Source organism: Dromaius novaehollandiae, chromosome W (assembly GCF_036370855.1).
Source record: "Dromaius novaehollandiae isolate bDroNov1 chromosome W, bDroNov1.hap1, whole genome shotgun sequence".
Lineage (NCBI taxonomy): Eukaryota > Metazoa > Chordata > Aves > Casuariiformes > Dromaiidae > Dromaius > Dromaius novaehollandiae.
Window position 1 is genome coordinate 3,692,339 of NC_088130.1, and position 18,132 is coordinate 3,710,470.

At 39.0% G+C, this 18,132-nt stretch overlaps 1 protein-coding gene across 2 annotated transcripts in view; it reads left to right on the forward strand.

Annotated features, from left to right (window-relative positions):
* The window catches only part of LOC135324465 (nuclear cap-binding protein subunit 1-like), a 41,794-nt gene extending 26,910 nt beyond the window's left edge, over nucleotides 1-14,884 (forward strand). For both annotated transcript variants that reach the window (XM_064500956.1, XM_064500957.1), the window contains exons 16-23: nucleotides 22-144; nucleotides 1,426-1,528; nucleotides 4,305-4,398; nucleotides 7,084-7,187; nucleotides 7,956-8,070; nucleotides 10,762-10,905; nucleotides 11,302-11,415; nucleotides 12,360-14,884. In XM_064500956.1, the coding sequence (XP_064357026.1) occupies nucleotides 22-144; nucleotides 1,426-1,528; nucleotides 4,305-4,398; nucleotides 7,084-7,187; nucleotides 7,956-8,070; nucleotides 10,762-10,905; nucleotides 11,302-11,415; nucleotides 12,360-12,473 (911 nt within the window). In that variant the 3' untranslated portion in view covers nucleotides 12,474-14,884. The remainder of the gene's footprint in view (nucleotides 1-21; nucleotides 145-1,425; nucleotides 1,529-4,304; nucleotides 4,399-7,083; nucleotides 7,188-7,955; nucleotides 8,071-10,761; nucleotides 10,906-11,301; nucleotides 11,416-12,359) is intronic.
* Nucleotides 14,885-18,132: the final 3,248 nt, after the last annotated feature.

Here is an 18,132-nt window from a genome sequence, read left to right on the forward strand (position 1 = left end):
GAACTTTCTCTTTTCATTTAGGGTCTCTTCCTGGGTATACTGTAGCACTCTGTTTAACGATTGCAATTAAAAATAAGGCCAGTAATGATGAAATCTTCAACATTTTAAAAGATGTGCCTAATCCAAACCAGGATGATGATGATGGTAAGGACATTTGATATCAGGCATTACAAGGTTGTTATTAGTTTTGTGTCTAAACCATTTTGCTATCCTGTAGTGTTGTTATGTGTATTGCTGGTAAGCGAACTGTATGTTTTCCATTCTAATAGTTGGTTTCAGTTTAACAGTAAATGGGAATAACATACAATTGTCAGTGTTTCTTCTGTACTTGTTATGTATAGAGACAGGTCTGTCCTAGTTAATAGAGGCAACCTAGCCCTTGGTGTGGGTTCTTGTAATTATCTACAGAGGTGGCATGAAGGATTTTTAACGTTTCCCCTTGCTTTCAGCATTAGAGTGTAATTCATGGCGTCAGCTTTGTCCCTAAGATCCAGTGCTTGTGCCCTACTTAAGAGCTTGCCTCCTCTTGATACAGTCCAATAGCAGTTAAAGCTAGCACTCTGGCTATCATCTTAGCTATCCCTAGATCTAAATGAAATTAACATTCTCACAATAGGACTTTGCTCAAGTTCTTTCCAGCTTTTCTGTTGGTCCAGCCGCAGCTAATGCTTGATTTCCAAAGCCGATGTGCTCTTGGGGGCTGAAAGGAATGTAAGTTACAGGTTTGAGGAGTGATCTTTAAAACATAGGGACAGTTTGGATAATACTGTAATACTTGCAAGTGTTCTGTTATGCAGGCACAGAGCAGCAGTGAGCCTTTTTTAGCCCAAGAGCCAATATTGTTTTCCTTGATTTGCTATAAAGACCACACAGTAATCAGTGTTCCTTCTCTTACCCATCATTGCCAGCAGGTCTACAGCAATGTTCAGGGGACTTGGAACTATTCACCTCAAGTGTCCCACATGCCCTATGCACAATTGCTGCACCCTTCTCCAACCATTACAAATACCCAATCTCTGTACTGTAATCATCTGCAGCTTCCCCTCTTCTCATCCACTCCCCCTTTTCCATGCTCTATGGCCTGCCTGTCCTCCAACCCAATGCAGACTTCTGCAGCCCCTTCAGCTGTCGTTTCCTGCTACTCTCCATCAGTGCTGTTAGATGTCAGTAGCGTGGCTGTCTCTGCTGCTATTCCTCATTAACATGGAACTATTTCTACATGTTTTCTCCATGATAGATGGAAGTCCCAAGATCTGCACCTTTTAGAAGATATTTACTAACTCTCTGTTCAACCTTGCAAAATCCAGTTGCTGAAGCTTAATTTATTGTTTTAATTCATTTCATAAAAATTCTCTTTAAAGCTTTTGGAGCAACTTAAAAGCTCTACTTGAAATATTCATTGTTTCAACTTTAAATAACTTGCAGATGAAGGCTTCACCTTCAATCCTTTGAAAATAGAAGTTTTTGTACAGACTCTGCTCCATCTGGCTGCGAAGTCTTTCAGCCACTCCTTCAGTGCTCTGGCTAAGTAAGTGTGGTATGTGCATTATTTTGGGGCTTACAGAACCATTTCATTCTGACAGTGAAGTGCTTGATAAAATGACTCATCTGCAAGCTTCAGGAACACTTTAGGTGCTACGCAATGTGATGTGATGGTGTGTTTGGGCAAAAGCAGTGACACTGCTTACTAAAAGGATGGTAATGTGAAAGCTAGGTTATGTAGCTGAATGGAGTTCTTAACAAGAATGTACACATCTTAAGCATGTTGATTGCATTAGGGTGAGGGTTCTGCCTGTTTTAAGATTCTCTTGCAAGTGTAAAGGTACATATCAGTTTGGGGTTTCCCATTATCACATCTGTGCATATCCGTACTCTTGGCCTGAGTGCGGCTCTGGGTACATCCTTGAATGTCTGTGCTTCAGTTCCTAATTCTACCAGTATTCCTGTAAGGGTTGTAAAATACTTAGAGACTGTTTGGTACTCAGTTACTGCATGGAAGCAATTAGGTCTTTCCTGAAGTTTAATGTTGGCAGAAAGTGGGAGAGGAAGCATACATCTGTGCAGTGGTGGATGTTGTAAATTTCTGTTATTGAAAAGGGGAGGGGGAAACCTCTGCAGCTTTCTCAAATGGAAATGGTACTCCTGAAATTGAGCTGAAATAACTCCCCTTGTACCCTTCATTGTAGCCCACAAAGATGTCCTTCAACCCATCTCTCACCTTGTTTTTGTTGCTAACTTTAGGTATTACACTGAGTTGTCTGCACAAGCATACTGCTGTTGGGTTGTGTGCTGTTGCATTTAAATCAATCAATAACATGCAGGTTAGTCACTTGGTAAGAAAGGGGATCATCTGTGTGCCAGTTCATCAACTCATTAGGCATGCAGTATTTCTGTATGTGACTCCTGATTATGCGAATCCCATTTAATCTACCTAAAGTATAGAGAGAGTTAATAGGAAGTTTTAAGTAATCTTTTTAACAAGTGCAATGTGTTATGATTCTTTGTACATGCTATTGTAAAGTCTTGAGAAATACCCACTGTGTACTGAAAAATATCCTAGCTAGTGTCTGGATTAGCTACTTGCAAATCTATTACATCTTCTTGATGATAGTTTCTAAATCAAACAAATGAAGCACTCTGTGTATATTTTCACTTGAAAGAGGAAAATTATTGCTCATGCCATGAGTTCCCTGTTTTCAGTTTCATTTGAATTACTGAACTTTATTTAGACTTACAAAGTCCATGAGACAAAGAGCTGTTACTTGACTGGAAGAAAAGCTGGAGCTGAAAATAGCCACAGTGCAGCAGATAGCTTATTGCCTCTTCTGGAAGTGCCTGCAAGTGCTTGACTGCTTTGTGATGTTAATGAGTTTCATGTTCAGAAGACCCTAGAGAATAATGGGAGAGGAGTACTGCTGTAGCTGGCTTAAAAATGTACTTACTGTAGCTTGCCCTGCTTTTTTTCCTCTCACATCAAGCCTTGCCTGTTCTTCCTTAACTGTCCAGCAGCACATTATGCTACTAGTATCTGAAGTGTTGGGAAGCCACCATAGAGTGGATCAGGTAGCTTGTTTCTTTTCTGTATATTCTGTATTCCAAAGAGCAATGCATATTTAAATGTACAAAGCCATATAACGTATGCATGGGGGGAACCTTTCCTAAACCCCTTTGGCTCCATGTGCAAGTTCAGAAGCATAATGTACATTGGAGCATCACAGAGAAGGAACAGCTGGTATATAATTTAATTTTAAAATTAATCATTTACTGAGTGTCCTGAGGAGCAAGTGATATTGCCTCATGTTGAGTGACTGGATAGTTCCCACCACAGTATTGTAGGTCTTGTACAATGTGTTGTGACTATCAGTATGACTCAAAACCAGTTAGGTCTGTGTTTTAAACAAACAAACAAACAAAAACACCCACTCCACCACCCAACTTCTTAAATCTACCTAAGCAAAAGAAAATTCATTTCAGAATATTTTGGAGTGCATACCCTTAAAGACCTGCTTTAACTTCTAGAGGATTGACTGCAACTTTTTAAGCAAAATTAGATGAAAATAAGTTATTTTTGATACTGCATACTTGATGCTGTTAAACTGTCTCAATATGAGAGGTGATCATGTGTCTTACTGAATTATTTTTTCTATTTATATGGCTTTATATACTTTTCAAATGTAAAAGCCTGATTTTTGTCTGCACATGAAAGACTTGTAATGACTGTTTATAACAAATGATAGGCACTAGCCTACAGTCAGTAGCATAAGGAGCAGACCTCTGCATATTCAGAGCTCTAGTGTTTTCACTACTGCATACCAACAGTGGTATCCATAAGGTCAAAAAGAGCCACTTAAACTGGGCTGTGAATGTTGATGTAGCGGTCAGCTTAACTCTACTAAAGTAGATGCTTTTGCAATGTTTCCCTCAGTAGGGGGGGGATTGAATAATGGTCTATGGTTATGGAAACACACATCAACAGGCAAAGTCCAAGGCACAAAAGGGAGCAAATTTCACCCTGGCTGCATATAGATGAGCACACTGAGCAGCAGAGTTCTCTCCTGCATTTAAAAGCATGAGAACTGTAGCCTAGCTTCAGGGAGTAAGTTTGCCACTGAGGCAGGGTTACGTTGCTTTTAGGAGTTGTCATGTCTCTGTAACCTTTTTAACTCAGGATATTTCTATTTGTCAAGGGTTAGCCTTTCCAGAATTGCTGCAGATTGGCTGAAAGAAAACGTTCATCTAAACCACTTACCATGCTTCATTGCCCTGATCCTAACCCCTCCATTGATTACTTATATTTTTAAAAGGTTTCATGAAATCTTCAAAGCACTTGCTGAAAGCGATGAGGGGAAACTCCATGTCCTGAGAGTTGTATATGAGGTTTGGAAGAATCACCCACAGGTAAGAGTGGCAATGGTAGATATTTGTTGGAGTTTTCACTCACAGAAAGTCATGTTAAAATAAAAAGCATTACAATTTGCTTTGTTTACTTAAAAATATTGTCTATTGTCTACTTGTGTTTGAAAGAATTGAAGTTGTATTTATTTACTACTGTTAAGTGTCTTAAACCAGGCATCAAATTTATTCTCTATTGGTGAGGCTGTTTCATGTAAAGTTTAGTGTGGAAGAGCAAAGACTTTCTGACTTTCAGCTTTGTGCTGTGCCATTTGGCTTATAAGAGAATAATTTTTGTTTAAAAATTTGTTTTTGTTCAAAATTTCAGTACTAGAACAGCATTCTCATCCTTTATGCTTTGTAAGATGTAGATCTTCTAATACAGAAGTAGCCTAAATTCTTGCAAAAGAGAGAACCTGGGTATTTAGTACTTGTGTGGTTTTTTAATTAGCAATCACAAACAATAAGCCACAAAGACCATGTTGGAATCAGTGTTAGATGCAGACAGAGCCAATTAGACCTGCCCTTGACAACTGTTCAGAACAGATTTGTCTGTGACACTGCTATGGTTGAAGTTTGTTCCTGAGTCTGATGAAATAATGTGCTGGAAGAACTATGAAAAATACCTCAATTGTTTAAACCATTCAATTTCTTCACAGCAGTTGTTGCTTCGCCATGTTGTCATTGTTTTATAATTGGAGATCAAGAAGAAACTTGTGCTGAATTTTCCTGTATTAGTTACTTCGAGTATTTCTTACTGGTGTGTTTGTAATATATGCTATTATGTCTGGAAGTGATCAGCGCCTCTCAGCTGCATGATCCAGACTTCCAGAAGTGATCCCATTGAGTGATGGAGAATCCTTGCATCTGCTACTGGGCTTAGGGCCCATTTTCTAGGGTTACTAAAGGATTACTTTTAATACACTTAAAAGTCAATTTTCTCTGGGTGCCTGAAAGAGAGGTAACATCTTGTAAACATACCTTCTTAAATCAAATAAAGATCAAAAAAGCAGAGATTTTTTTTTTTTTATATATATATATATATATATATATATATATATATATATATATATATATAAATCCTACCTGAAATACTGACCTTTAAAATTGGGATGGTCATGGCCTCAGCTGCTTTCTGGGGGCACTGCTTTCTATAGCTGTTGCTTAAATGGATCAGAAGAAATTGATGTGCATTAATGGAACCCTGATGGCCATGTTCTCTTACTCTTCGTGCCTTGTTTATGCTGCAATGTGACCAAACCGAGGTGCATGTTTCAAACCCAGACTGAACAATCGGAACTGCATTGAAAAAATGTCAGGCAGTGAAGTTAGGAAGGCCCATTGTGCAGCTTGCACATGGAACTTAAGTTTTCCTCTCTTCTATGTATCTCAGTTCAGTTTTTCATTTCTGCTCAAGTGCTTTCCTCTTCCGTGGGACCCTAGCCTCACTAGCACACAGAATAGATGGTGCCCAGACAGCTGGGCACCTGCCTGGTATCTTTGTTTTCATCCAGTTAGCCCTGCCTCAGTTGATGTGATCCAAAGCCTACCATATAAATGGGAACACATCTTTTAAGTTGATTTAGTTTATCAGCAGGATTTGTGAGGCACCCAGTGCTAATGAGCGATCTCTGCCGTAGATGGAGATTTAGCAATGAGAGTCAGTAATCCCTGGAACAATTTACGAAGGCTTTAATGTCATAAAGGGAAACTTTAACATCAAGATTGAATGTTTTCACAAATTCCTAGGTCTGTGTTATATGAAGGATCAAATTAGGTAATCTGGGTAATGTCAGAAAGAATCTCTTAGAACAAATGCATATAGGAAGCAATCTTGGGAATTTAGAGATTAGTCCTGGGTTCTCCATGATTCATTCCATTAACTTAGTTTTCTCCCTTAAAAACAGCTTTGTTACACTTGCCCATTTGAGAATGTGTGGTTATAAGAATAAATTTGTTGCAGTTTGAGGTTCTCAGATATTGTGGTATGGAGCACGTGAATATAGGCCTTTTCTTTTGAATGGCATATAGCTGCTCTAATTACGAGATCCTTTTTGCATTTCCCTGCTTGATTTCTCCATAGACCTCATCAAGGCAAGGTCCTGTAGTAAATACTTCAATACAGAGTGCTGGTTCCATTCTAAAATGAAGAGGTCCTGCAGGGAAGAGCATATGGTTGCAGTTGGAGATTGTTGCAGTCCAAGGAGAGTAGGCTAGCGGTTGCTGTTATTTTATGGTTATGTCCTGGTTGGATACTCCAATGTCAAATGTTGGGACTTGCTTCTCTGATGTCTCATCTCAAAACTTGTTTCTTGTATTTTTGCTCTTGGTAATAGCAGAAATATTCACTTGAATGAAGAGTTACTAATTGCTCTCGTGAGGAGTAAAGAAGGGTTGTTAAAATGTGAATGCACACTTTGCATGATTGATACAGCTCCCCTAGTCTGAGCAGTTTTAGGCTAAGCAAATCAGATGTCTGCTTTAAGCAGTGCTAGATTCCTAAGATGTTTGAAATCACCCATTAGTATTTACAAGGTTGCATCAGGCCAAACTTGACTAATAGGTTTCATACAACCCATCACTGGCTGTATCTCAGCCCACAGTAATTTCACAGACTTCATGTTACAGCAGGTAAGCTTCACCATTTCTTGTTGTGGTAGGAATGACCATCTTGTCTTTCCCAAAATGTAGATGATTGCTGTGCTTGTGGACAAGATGATTCGAACACAGATTGTTGATTGTGCTGCAGTAGCCAACTGGATCTTCTCTTCAGAACTTGCACATGATTTTACTAGGTAACAAGTGTGGAATTTGTGTCTTCAGTTGCTTTTTATCTGTGAATTTTTATTTTAAATGCTTAGAATCCAATTTTTTAAACTTCTAATAAAGCAAAGTAATGAAAATAAAAACTACAATTAAGCTCTACATAAACTTGTGTTGCTTCCCCAAAACAAACTTTAGTATTTTCCCCTGAGCTGCAATATGGATTTATATGGCATGCAAAAAGCTATGTTAGCAAGATTCTTGCAAGTAGCCTGTAAGTATGCCAAAGTGGAAGGAGACGCTCTAGGACCACTTTGCAAACCATTCCTGGACAAGAACCCTGTTGTATAGCCGCTAGCCTGGTGGAGTCTTGGCTTGCACCTAGGGCATGTATCCTGTACTACCCTCAGATATATTGCTTATTGAAAGTGGGAGAAATGCTCAGACAAGTCAGTTTGATGCTAGTAGTGTTGCAGAATGATTCTGAAATAAAACACTGATTTGGTAATTCAGTGCAAAATACAGGTAAGAAGTGGGTGTTGTGCTTTCTTAATATTGAATGTTTGCTCATTCCAGTAGATGTCCTAGGTAATAATAAGGAAATGTTGTAAATTTCCCCCAGATCAGTGTTGTGCACTTTTATAATTATTTATTAGCTTAACTTATTCTGTAGCAATAGAAAGTTGCACTGTTTCTGATGGTTTGAATAAGAAGAGTTGAGAGAGAGTTATATAGCAGACCTGTGCTTTTTCTGTCATGAACAGTATGATTTACTGTTTTGAGTCCTGTATCTTTCCTAGGTTCTATGTCTGGGAAATCTTACATTCCACAATTCGTAAAATGAACAAGCATGTACTGAAGATTCACAGAGAACTGGAGGAGACTAAGGCAAGATTGGCAAGACAGCATAAAAGAGTAATTTGTTTTTTGTTTGTTTTGGGGTTTTTTTTAATTATATTTGAAGCTAAGTAACCTGCATGCTGTCAAATTTAAGACTGACACACAGTTGGTTCTGGGTGAGGCTGAATAAAAATACTATCAGGAGGCATATCTGCAAATGTGTTGCCATCTCTACTACTAGGACACTAAAGTTGACATGTTCTTTGTATGCTTTTCTAAAGACTTACAGCCTGAGAATTCAATGAAGTCTTTGAAGGTGTTTATGCTTGCTCTATTCAAGTTTTTTTCCCTAAGTTTCTGTTTCAATATGAGCTTGTCTTTCACTCTATTTTTTTAATCTTGGTTCCTGTTACATTATTGGGTAGCAATAGGAATGATCAGAAATTCATACTCAAGTCTACTATAGGTTCTGTTAGCCCCTTTCAGAGAATACTCTTGTAAGTAGACATTTAGGACCTCATATCTTGTGTGGAGAAGCATGTGGAAACAGCCACCTGTCATTAAGTGGACATAGCTGTCACTGTTCTTCTGACAGATGCTACTGGATTCTGACAGTTGCATCTGCCTTTTGCTTCTCTTGGATTTTATTTTCAAATGTCTTTGCATGACCTGGACTACTATATACAGTGAGATGACTATCAAATGTTTTTAGACACATTGTGTGGGCTCCTAAGTCCCAAGTGACAGTAGAAACTTGTTATTCCTGGACAAGCAGCTGGGTTACTGAGATTCTGTACTGCACTTTGGAAGAGAAGGTACTTTCTGTGCCCTCCCCATCTCAGTGTTTTATGGCACCAAGTACTCTGAATGTCCCTAGCCAGCCACTCCAGTCTAATTAGTCCCTTGTTTAATTCACTTTTGGACCCAAGACAGCTTGGCTGACTGTAGTACTTAATCCTGATTATAGAATGAAGCCAGTTTCTTGAAAGGAGAGTATTTCCTTGTTCATATATGGTCTTCCAGTATAGTTACCTGCACAAAACACTAAGCTAGTTCTAAATCTTTGACCTAAGTTAATGTCAGAATTTGGCACAACATGGAACACATGCAGGATCCTGCTAAAAATGCCACCAGCACAAGTCATTTCCTATGAGCATCAGATAAGAGGTCACTAGGAACTCACAGTTTGCTGATTTCAGTTCATTCCAGCTCTTCCAGCTCTTTTCTTTGCTCATTCCCAGGAACAGCCATGGTAGTTGCTTGCATCTCAATCTATGTTGATCAGCAATTAATAAATGTTTATGAGTATCGAAGAGCTATTCATTGATTTTTACTATGAGGCAGAGTTTCTCTGGTATCATTCAACAGATATGCCTGTTTCTTGTTTCTGCACTCTCTCTTAGCTGCAGCTCTTGAGTACTGAGTGTTTTAAAGGGCAGTGTTATGCCATGAAGTAACTTCTGTAAGCAAAATATGCAAAGTGTGAGCAGTTCTGGAAGCAGATGCTTTGCTGGATTGCAGCTCCTCGTTCAGGATGTAAAATGCCAAATTTTGATGGTCCCAGTGCTAAGTGGACTTGGCATATTGTGGAATGATGCTAAGGCTTACCTGCCTGCTCTTGGGGAAGTTAACATAGTGTCTGCTGGTCCTTAAACCTAGGAAACGGTGTGGGGGTATGATCCTGTGGAGGGGAAAATGTCAAACTCTCAATTGCTCCAACAAGCCCTTCACCTTTAAGTGTTGCAGTGATTCACAGCTGTCAGAGTATCTTTCAAGTTATTAGTTTGCATTCAAAAATATAAAATGCAAGTGTGATTTGTATGCAGTAGGTGAGTTAGCACGTGGCCTTATTTTTGTCATAAGTTGTACATACACTTTTTACAAATATTTGATGTTTATAGCTGTTAATTTATGGATATTCTTGCAGAGAAACAATTTTGTGAAACTGAAGCAATATCTGTAATTGAATGTGTTGAATGTGCCTTAATCCACCAGACTCCCCCTTTCCTGCTATACCTCATTTAATCTTGTGTAGGACTTTCCTTATCCAGTTACTAGATAGCAGGTCTGATGCAATGTATCCTTTTTTAAAGGGAAACTAGCATGGTATTTTCATGGTTATGAAGTTGGCTGCCTTTCTGTCCCTTCTTAGTTGGAGAGCATCCCCTTAGGTCTGATATGTAAAGTCTTTCCACTTGAACACCCTGGGCTCCAGTCTCCTTTCTTCTAGCTATGCTAACCCACCAGATTCATCTGAGTTCTAGCACAAAAGGTCTTTGTCTTTGGCAGCCCTGTGATTTCAGAAAGGTTCTTGAATGAAATCAGAGTCCTGTAACAGTGTTTAGACAAGCTTTAAAAAAGGTCTGCCACAGATGTGTTACTGAGCTGCTAGTTGTCTGCTGATGATAGTCAGAAAGCCTATCATCTTGTTGTGGCTCCACTAAATAATGATCTTGTAAGTCTTTAAACCTGCCACAGTTGTTCTGGGTCTTTTTTTGTTTCCAGGCCTTTCTCATCCTGGCATTGTCTCAAGTTGATGCAGCTTAAGCCTCTCATTCTCCTTTCCAAATTTCCTTCTTGAATTGTATTTATAAAATAGGCATCCCTCAACATATAGCATTTGAAAGGCCACAGAACAGCTTCAGTTGTGCTATGGACTTATTTGTGTTTGGTCAATCAAGAGGCCTGTTTATTGTTCCAATGGATACTAGCAGGATTCACAGGTAGCCACATTTCCAGTTAGTTGTGTATTGTTGTCGCTTACAGCGAGACAGTGATGACGATGACGATGACGATGACCGAAGTAGTGATAGGGAAGATGGACCGCTAGAAGAGCAGATAGAACGCTTGCAGGAGAAAGTAGAGTCAGCCCAGAGTGAACAGAAGAATCTCTTCCTTGTTATATTCCAGGTAATTATGGGTGATGTCTTTGCAGCATCATTTGTATCTTGGTCATGTTCTTGCAGTGAGGACATGGGAAGGGGTAGATGGGCTTATTGTGGATAAAAATCAATCTGAATGATTCTACTGCAAAGAATTGCCTGACTCCCCTAAACAGGATTTGTTCAGCATCAAGAGCTTAAGCAGAGGAGTTTTTTTGATAGCATGTGGTTTCCTAAACAAATGAAAGGTAACTTGAATATAAGTAATGTGCTTAGTGTCTCCTAAGTGAAACATTCATTCTGACATTGCTGTTCAAAGCTTCTGTCTGTCAAACGTCCCATGGCTTATCTCAAGTGAGGTTAGTAACCTGTTTTCATCTGACAAGATTTGTTGAACCAATATTCTATTTGTGTTCTTCTACAGCGTTTCATTATGTTGTTAACTGAGCACTTAGTGCGCTGTGAAACTGGTGGGATTGATGTATTTACGCCTTGGTACAAGAGCTGTATAGAGAGGTTGCAGCAAATCTTCCTACAGGTAAGTTTTACTTCTTGGTTTGGAAGCCTTTGGACAGCTGCTGGAAAGAAAAGCTTACATGATTTGAGAGCTGAACTTGATCACTTATTCTTACCAGCTCCTTTAGAACAGACATAGCTGGCATCACCAGTCTTCTCCAGGGTCTAGTGTGAGTTTTGGCTGTGTCTGTCTCTGGTTTTGACCCCATCTTTACTACAGACTTGCTAAGTGACTGGAGGGTGAGCTCCTTGATTGTTTCCTACACTGTGAATATAGTGCAACAAAATATTGAGACATGGTTGTAAACATAGCAGAGTTTCTCTTACCATGTTTTATAGTAAGGGTAGAGTCTTGAGAGAACAAGTACACCAGAACAGGTGCCTAATAAATAAGTGGATGAAAATGTTTTAAATGTATGCATCTGATTAAAAGGAATAGCTATTTTAAAATGTAGTTTGGAACTCTTGGCTCTATTAAATCTGGTAACAGGTGTAAAAAGCCAGTTAAGTGACTGGCTGAAAGCAACAGGCAGAGTAATAGAAAGTTATTCCTGTTTACATGAACATAAATTGTGTTAGAGGATGGGAGGCTGCATGGGATTAATGGTGTAATTCCCTCTATGGGTTAGTCTCTTCCCTGATCATAAAAATGACTTAATGCTAAAACAAATGTCATGAGTCTTCTAGTATATCTGTGCAGTTGCCTCTGTGCATGGGGGGCCTACACACTATTCAGGATCAGGATTAGTATTGAGTAGCTACAGGGAACCCAGTACGTCTCAAAACAGGATTTCAATGCACGCTTCATTCTTGCAGTCGATAGTGGCTAATGTGTTGTGGAAATTAGATGTGCTTGTTAGTTCTAGTGAAAAGATCTGTGATACTTACGATGTGTCCTCACTTTTCTGCCTGTTCTTGTGTGTGAAGATGAATGAGAACAACAAAGGTTTATCTTTTTATCTGCAGCATCACCAGATAATTCAGCAGTACATGGTGACCCTGGAGAACCTCTTGTTTACAGCTGAACTGGACCATCACATACTGGCTGTGTTTCAGCAATTTTGCGCTCTCCAGGCCTGAGGATTTTTCACATGTGCAGTCTTGTCTGCAGAACTTAAACCTTTTTTTTTTTAAATGAGGAAAGCTTGATATGGAGAAAGAGGAAACTTCTAAATTCAGAACAGCTTTCATGTGTTCCTATATAAAACAATTCAGTTCTCTAATCAATAGTAACTGTTTTAGCATTAGAAGTCTTACTAGTTACGACTGATAGAACATTGGCGTGGAATAATGTATGAACTCTTTTAATTTGTCCTTTAATTTGGTTTGAATCTTTACTTCATGACAGCATTTTTTGCTTCTTCCCTCTGTCATTTATATGAAAATAACAAATAGGCCAAATAATTATAAATTGGTTACTTCTGCCTGTTTGTTAAAGCAAATGAATTGCAGAAATGTGAAACGGGGCATAATGTTCTGTGGATGTGGCAGAAATGTACCTCTTCAGTGAGCAATTTGATAAGATCTTGGTAGTATGGCACAAGAAAAGCATCTTAATTTTGGGCGTGTGAAACACTGAGTCAAGATCTTTCAAAATAGTCTAGAGCATGTGGGTTTGTCTACCAAACTGACTAGATTATCACAATTTGAAAGAACATGGTTGAAATATAATTGAAATGCGTTTTTAAATGTATTGTATGGTGTATTATTATAGTAACTGCAAACAGCCAGTAGAGGAATTTCATGAATAATTTTTGAAGACTGATTCTTTTCCTACCGTATCTGAAAAACCATGATTAGCCCCAGCAATGGTCCCAACTGGTGTAAGTAAGTGAGATCAACCAGAAGCAATCTGTCCTGAATGGGGCAGAATTTCCACTTCAGTACTGCACAGCAGTATGTAAACTTTGGCACATGCATACACACCCATTACAAATGTAGGAGAGTGTTTATCCTGTTACTTCATTTTAGCTTGCAACTCCTTGGGCTGCTGAGCTTGCACTGGATTGGACCTATGGTCAGCAAAGATGCTAAAACTTTATCTGATGTTGATTGTGGATAAATGAAGTGTCCATCTCCTGCGGCTCAGTAACAACTTCTCAATGTCAGTTGAATCTGCTTGCCTTTCGCTTGCTTTTTAATCTTTAAAATGTGAAGGCAGTGTGTGGGTTCTACACTTTCAGATAGCACTTTAGAGCTGAATTAGGTGGGACTTTGCAGCAAACTTAGATTAGGGACATGCAGAACCTGGAAATGGAGTAGCCTTATCTTTTGATATTGTTTAATAAGTTTGAGTTATGCAAATAACATTACTTGCATAAGCTCTAAAGTGGTTGGTATCAGGGCAAGCAATAAGAAAGGCAGGGTGGAGGCATTGTGCTCAGTTCTCTGCAGTAATGCTGGTATATTTACAAGCTGTTTACAGTCTTTGTTTGACAGGTAAGTGTTTCAGAAACTTCATACCTAGTGCTATTCAGTATTTAACCTAGAAAATGGTGAGCTTTGAAGGATTTTGTTCTACAGTTTTGTTTTTGTGTGGTTTTTTTTCCTCACAGGTGTGTACCAAGTAATACACAATCACTTTCATTCCTACATTAATCAATTGGCCTGACACTCAAGTGCAGAAAGTACAAAATGAATTATTTGAGCATAGATGTAAAGCTCTTGTGTGGTCTGCAGTGACCAAGCACATCCTGAGAGTCTTGAATCTGCTACTTCTTTCTTTACCTGTTCTGAGTGACTTGACCAATTCCTCCATTCTTCCAGAGTCAACCTTTACTGTGTTTGTAAATTTGTTTTATACAAGGTTTTTATCAGTCATGCAGACATTTGCTTCAGATTTTTCTGTTAATGTTCTTGAGTAGTCAGCTACCCTATTTTTCTTTAGAAGCATTTTGTACTGTACAGAGGTGTGAATTGGGATCATAGCCTTTGATTTACAGTGGGCCTGACCAATAAGGGGCTTTCTCACTTTTTCATTAATGGAGGGGATCTCATTGAGTTTAAACTCAATTTCTGTAAAACTGAGAATGCAATGAAACTTACAGATGTGTAACTTCTCAGAGCCTTTCATCTAGTAGACAAATGATGCTGCTGGGGATATAGCAGCAAATAAACGAGCACGGACAGCATAGTCCTAATCACATGATTTTAAAACCAAATTACAGTGCCTTTAAAAAAAAAAAAAAGTTTTTACTTCCATGATGATGATCATGGGCTTTAATTAGGGCACTTTCCAGTAGGGTTAGGAAACCTCTTTATAGGTACAGTGGCATACACCTAACCTGGTTGGGGAACCAGATGGAGTCTGCAGAGAAGAGAACAGAGATGTTTACGCAGTGATACAAGCAGCCTGGTAACCAGCCAGACAAACTTGGAACTGTTGCAGCATGGGGTGTTGGATAGTGTAAAGATACTGGAAAAAATGTGGTGTGATTGTCTGTAATAGTGCATTTTCTCCAGGAAATAAAAGAAGGTGAAGCAGGATACCATTAGGAGTGTCTGTGCCAACCGTTTTTCATGGACATTGAAGTAAAGCAGTTGTTGTAGAGTTATTCTGATAACCGCAGTCTGATTTGGACCAGTTTAATCTACCCTGTGCAACAGTTAATCGGTATGTTGGCTCATTGGCTAACCCACAAGCCTTTCTCCTTGTGTCATGATCTGCTCTAACAGGCTTCCCCTGCTCTGCATGTCCAGGTGATGCTGGCATCTGTGCTGCCAGGCTGTAAGAAAGAGTGCTGATGTAGAAACTCACCTTTCACCTGCCACCATCTGCTCTGTGGGTTGTGCTGCTCCAGGACTGCAGTAGGCAAGGTCAGGGTGGACCAGTTGTGGCATTTGCTGAGGGATGACAGCAGAGGATAACTGCAGCCACTCCTACAAGTAAGCAATCGGGTAGCCAATGCACAGAACTGGTTCCTGCCCTGAGCTGCAGTTAAGAAGAGGTTCTGGGCCCAAGACAAGTACTACCTTATTTTAGGGTCCTGGGACCATGATCTGAAGGGCTATCTTCAAAGGCACTACCAGGACCTAGCATCTGCCCTCCAGGTGCTCCACACACCACTTCTTAGGTGTTCTTTAAGTGGTAACTAGACAACAGATGAAGAACAGTCAAAACACAAGTAGATTCATTTTACTTTGATACAAAATATCATTAAAAAGATGTCCTGGTTTTTTTTATTTTCACTAAATAACACTGCATCTTCTCATATGTTAATTTATGGTCACATACAGTACATGTCTTTGTATGTGTATCTTGCTCTTCTGAGAATGAGTTTCGAGTTGTCTTGCAGAATCTAATTTTTCCTTGTTCACATTATCTTAATGGACAAGAACTACATGGATATGAACTCTCATATGAAAGGCCCTTTAGTCTGTTTTCCCCTATTTGTTTAAAAAGTTAAGTGTATTTAAGCTGGTTAGTTGGAGGTATGAGGAGGAAGTGAAGAAAGGAACTTGGCAAAATACTTCACTGCAAGGCAGGAGTACCTCCTGAAGTTTCTGAAGTAGATATGGCAAGAGAAACCCAACATACCATTCTAGTATAGTAAAAGCTCTCAATCCTTCCATTAAGCTCTCATCACCTGCATGGCTTAATTATATATATATATATATATTTAACTTTTATAGAATAATCCAAATACTTAAAGTATGGAGAGCTCATATTTTGACTATGACACAACCACTTCCATTTACCTCAACCCTTCCATGTTATGCAGGGGTGGGAGACAAGAATGGGAACCATCCATTTCAACAGTGAGCTCTTAATTTGAGTCATGTCTTATCTGCACTGTAAGTCTCTGAGTCCCTGCAGCTTTCCTACTGCAATTATTTTCCACTGACCAAGAGGAAGTACTTCTCATTCATTTCTGAGTATTCATCACAAATGGTTCAAAGCTCTTTGTGAAATTTAGGCCAAATCTTGTGAGTTCCTACCCCAGCAGTACTAGTGAAATCATAGTAGGTCCTCAACTGAGCGTAGACAGGAGGTTGAGACAGACATGTTTACCTTTTACTGTGTTCTGTACTTGCTGCCTGTGTGGAAGATACTATAATAACATTTTGAGCCAAGTCATTCAGGTTGCATTTCTTTTGGCATGTTAGAGCCTGAACTTGTGCTTGAGCCCAACTCTGCAGTCTTCTGCACAGACTACATGTCAGCTGGAGTCTGGTGTGAACCCTCTAGTGCTCAAAGCACTAGATGCTCAGGTAGAGGTGACTTGCTCACATCCAGGTTATGCCTCCTCCACGCAGTACAGGTGCAACTGGCTTGAGCCTTTTTGCTCTGTAAACTCAAATTCAAACTCAAGCACTGGTGCTAGGGACTGTACAACTGTCACCAAAGGTAAGCCACAGCTCTTGGGGGGGGGGGGGAACAAATATGCAGTCTTTTCAAATGACTAGGCTGCTCAGATAGGGTCTTTCTCCCCATTGAATACTCCCTAAAATATTCAATTGATTTGCTTGGAAAAATAAAAATGGCAACCACTAAAAACAGCAAATAAGAATGTGGTAAACAGAGTAGGGAAAGATGCTTTCTATCTTCAGATACAGTGACTCCAACCAAGTCACTGCATATGTGTAATAACAGAATTAATCCCTTACACAGAAGGCATGTTCTCAAAGTCCAGAAGAATAATCTCATAGGCAACTTGGAGCATACTGAGGAATAACAGGAAAAAGGAAGATAATGAAGTGTCATAATTCACTTCAGTCACTTAAGAAATGATCTTGATCGTTTCTGTGTGGTCCTACTAAAGCTTTTATTTTCTAATAATGTTAATTAGGTGTGGAAACAAACCTAATAGAGCTGGATCCCACTCTAGCTGCTGCAATACTTAAAATTTAACCATTTATCCTTAACATTTATTAATCTATTTCATCTTCTCTCTGTTGTCATGGCAGAGTTCCTTTGCTTCTTGCAATGACTCTTCACTACCCCAGACATCAAAAGAATACTTTACTACCTACAGAGTAGGACATATATGTATCTCTTTACCCTGAAATGACAAAGGTAAACTAATATACAAATATAACTCTTACATTTATGTAAAATAAATCAACTCTACTAAGAATGCTGCATCTACCTCCCATCTGTCTCTGCTCTCATCCTTCAAACAATGGTAAATGCTCCTTTCACAGCAAAAGATACTTCTTTGAAATTGCTTTTTAATCAGCCAGAAATAATTTGCCAATTAAGCCAAATCTAATTAATTTCATATATGTTCACATTTGCGGTCTACTAAGACATGAATTGGACTTATAAAGGGAGCTTAAGGTTCAATTAGGCTGCTAATTACCAGAGCCATAAGTCTGTCTATCTCTTTGCACAAACTAAACCCAAAATTTGGCTTATGAAGTATACTAGAAATTATAATAAGTGGTTGTTTAAATAGTATTGCTTCAAGCAGCAGTAACCAACACTTTTTTTTTTTTTTTTAATACAGCTTGGTATTTTGGAATGGGACAATGTTCTCACTCACAGGGCCATTCAGCTTCTATGAATCCATGGAAATTTGCTTCTGCAATGAACTAGTCTTTAAAGTTGGATTTCTGCTGAATAAGGAACATTGCTGCAATAGTAGGAGACCAGAAATGAGTATGCTCTGAAAAAAAATCTACTCGCTGTTCTTACTACCTTTAGGAGCAGAACAGGAGGCATGAGACTAACAGGAGGGGCCATGTGCACATCAGTTCAGCATTTTGAGCAGATTCACTTTGTAACCTGTATTTTTGC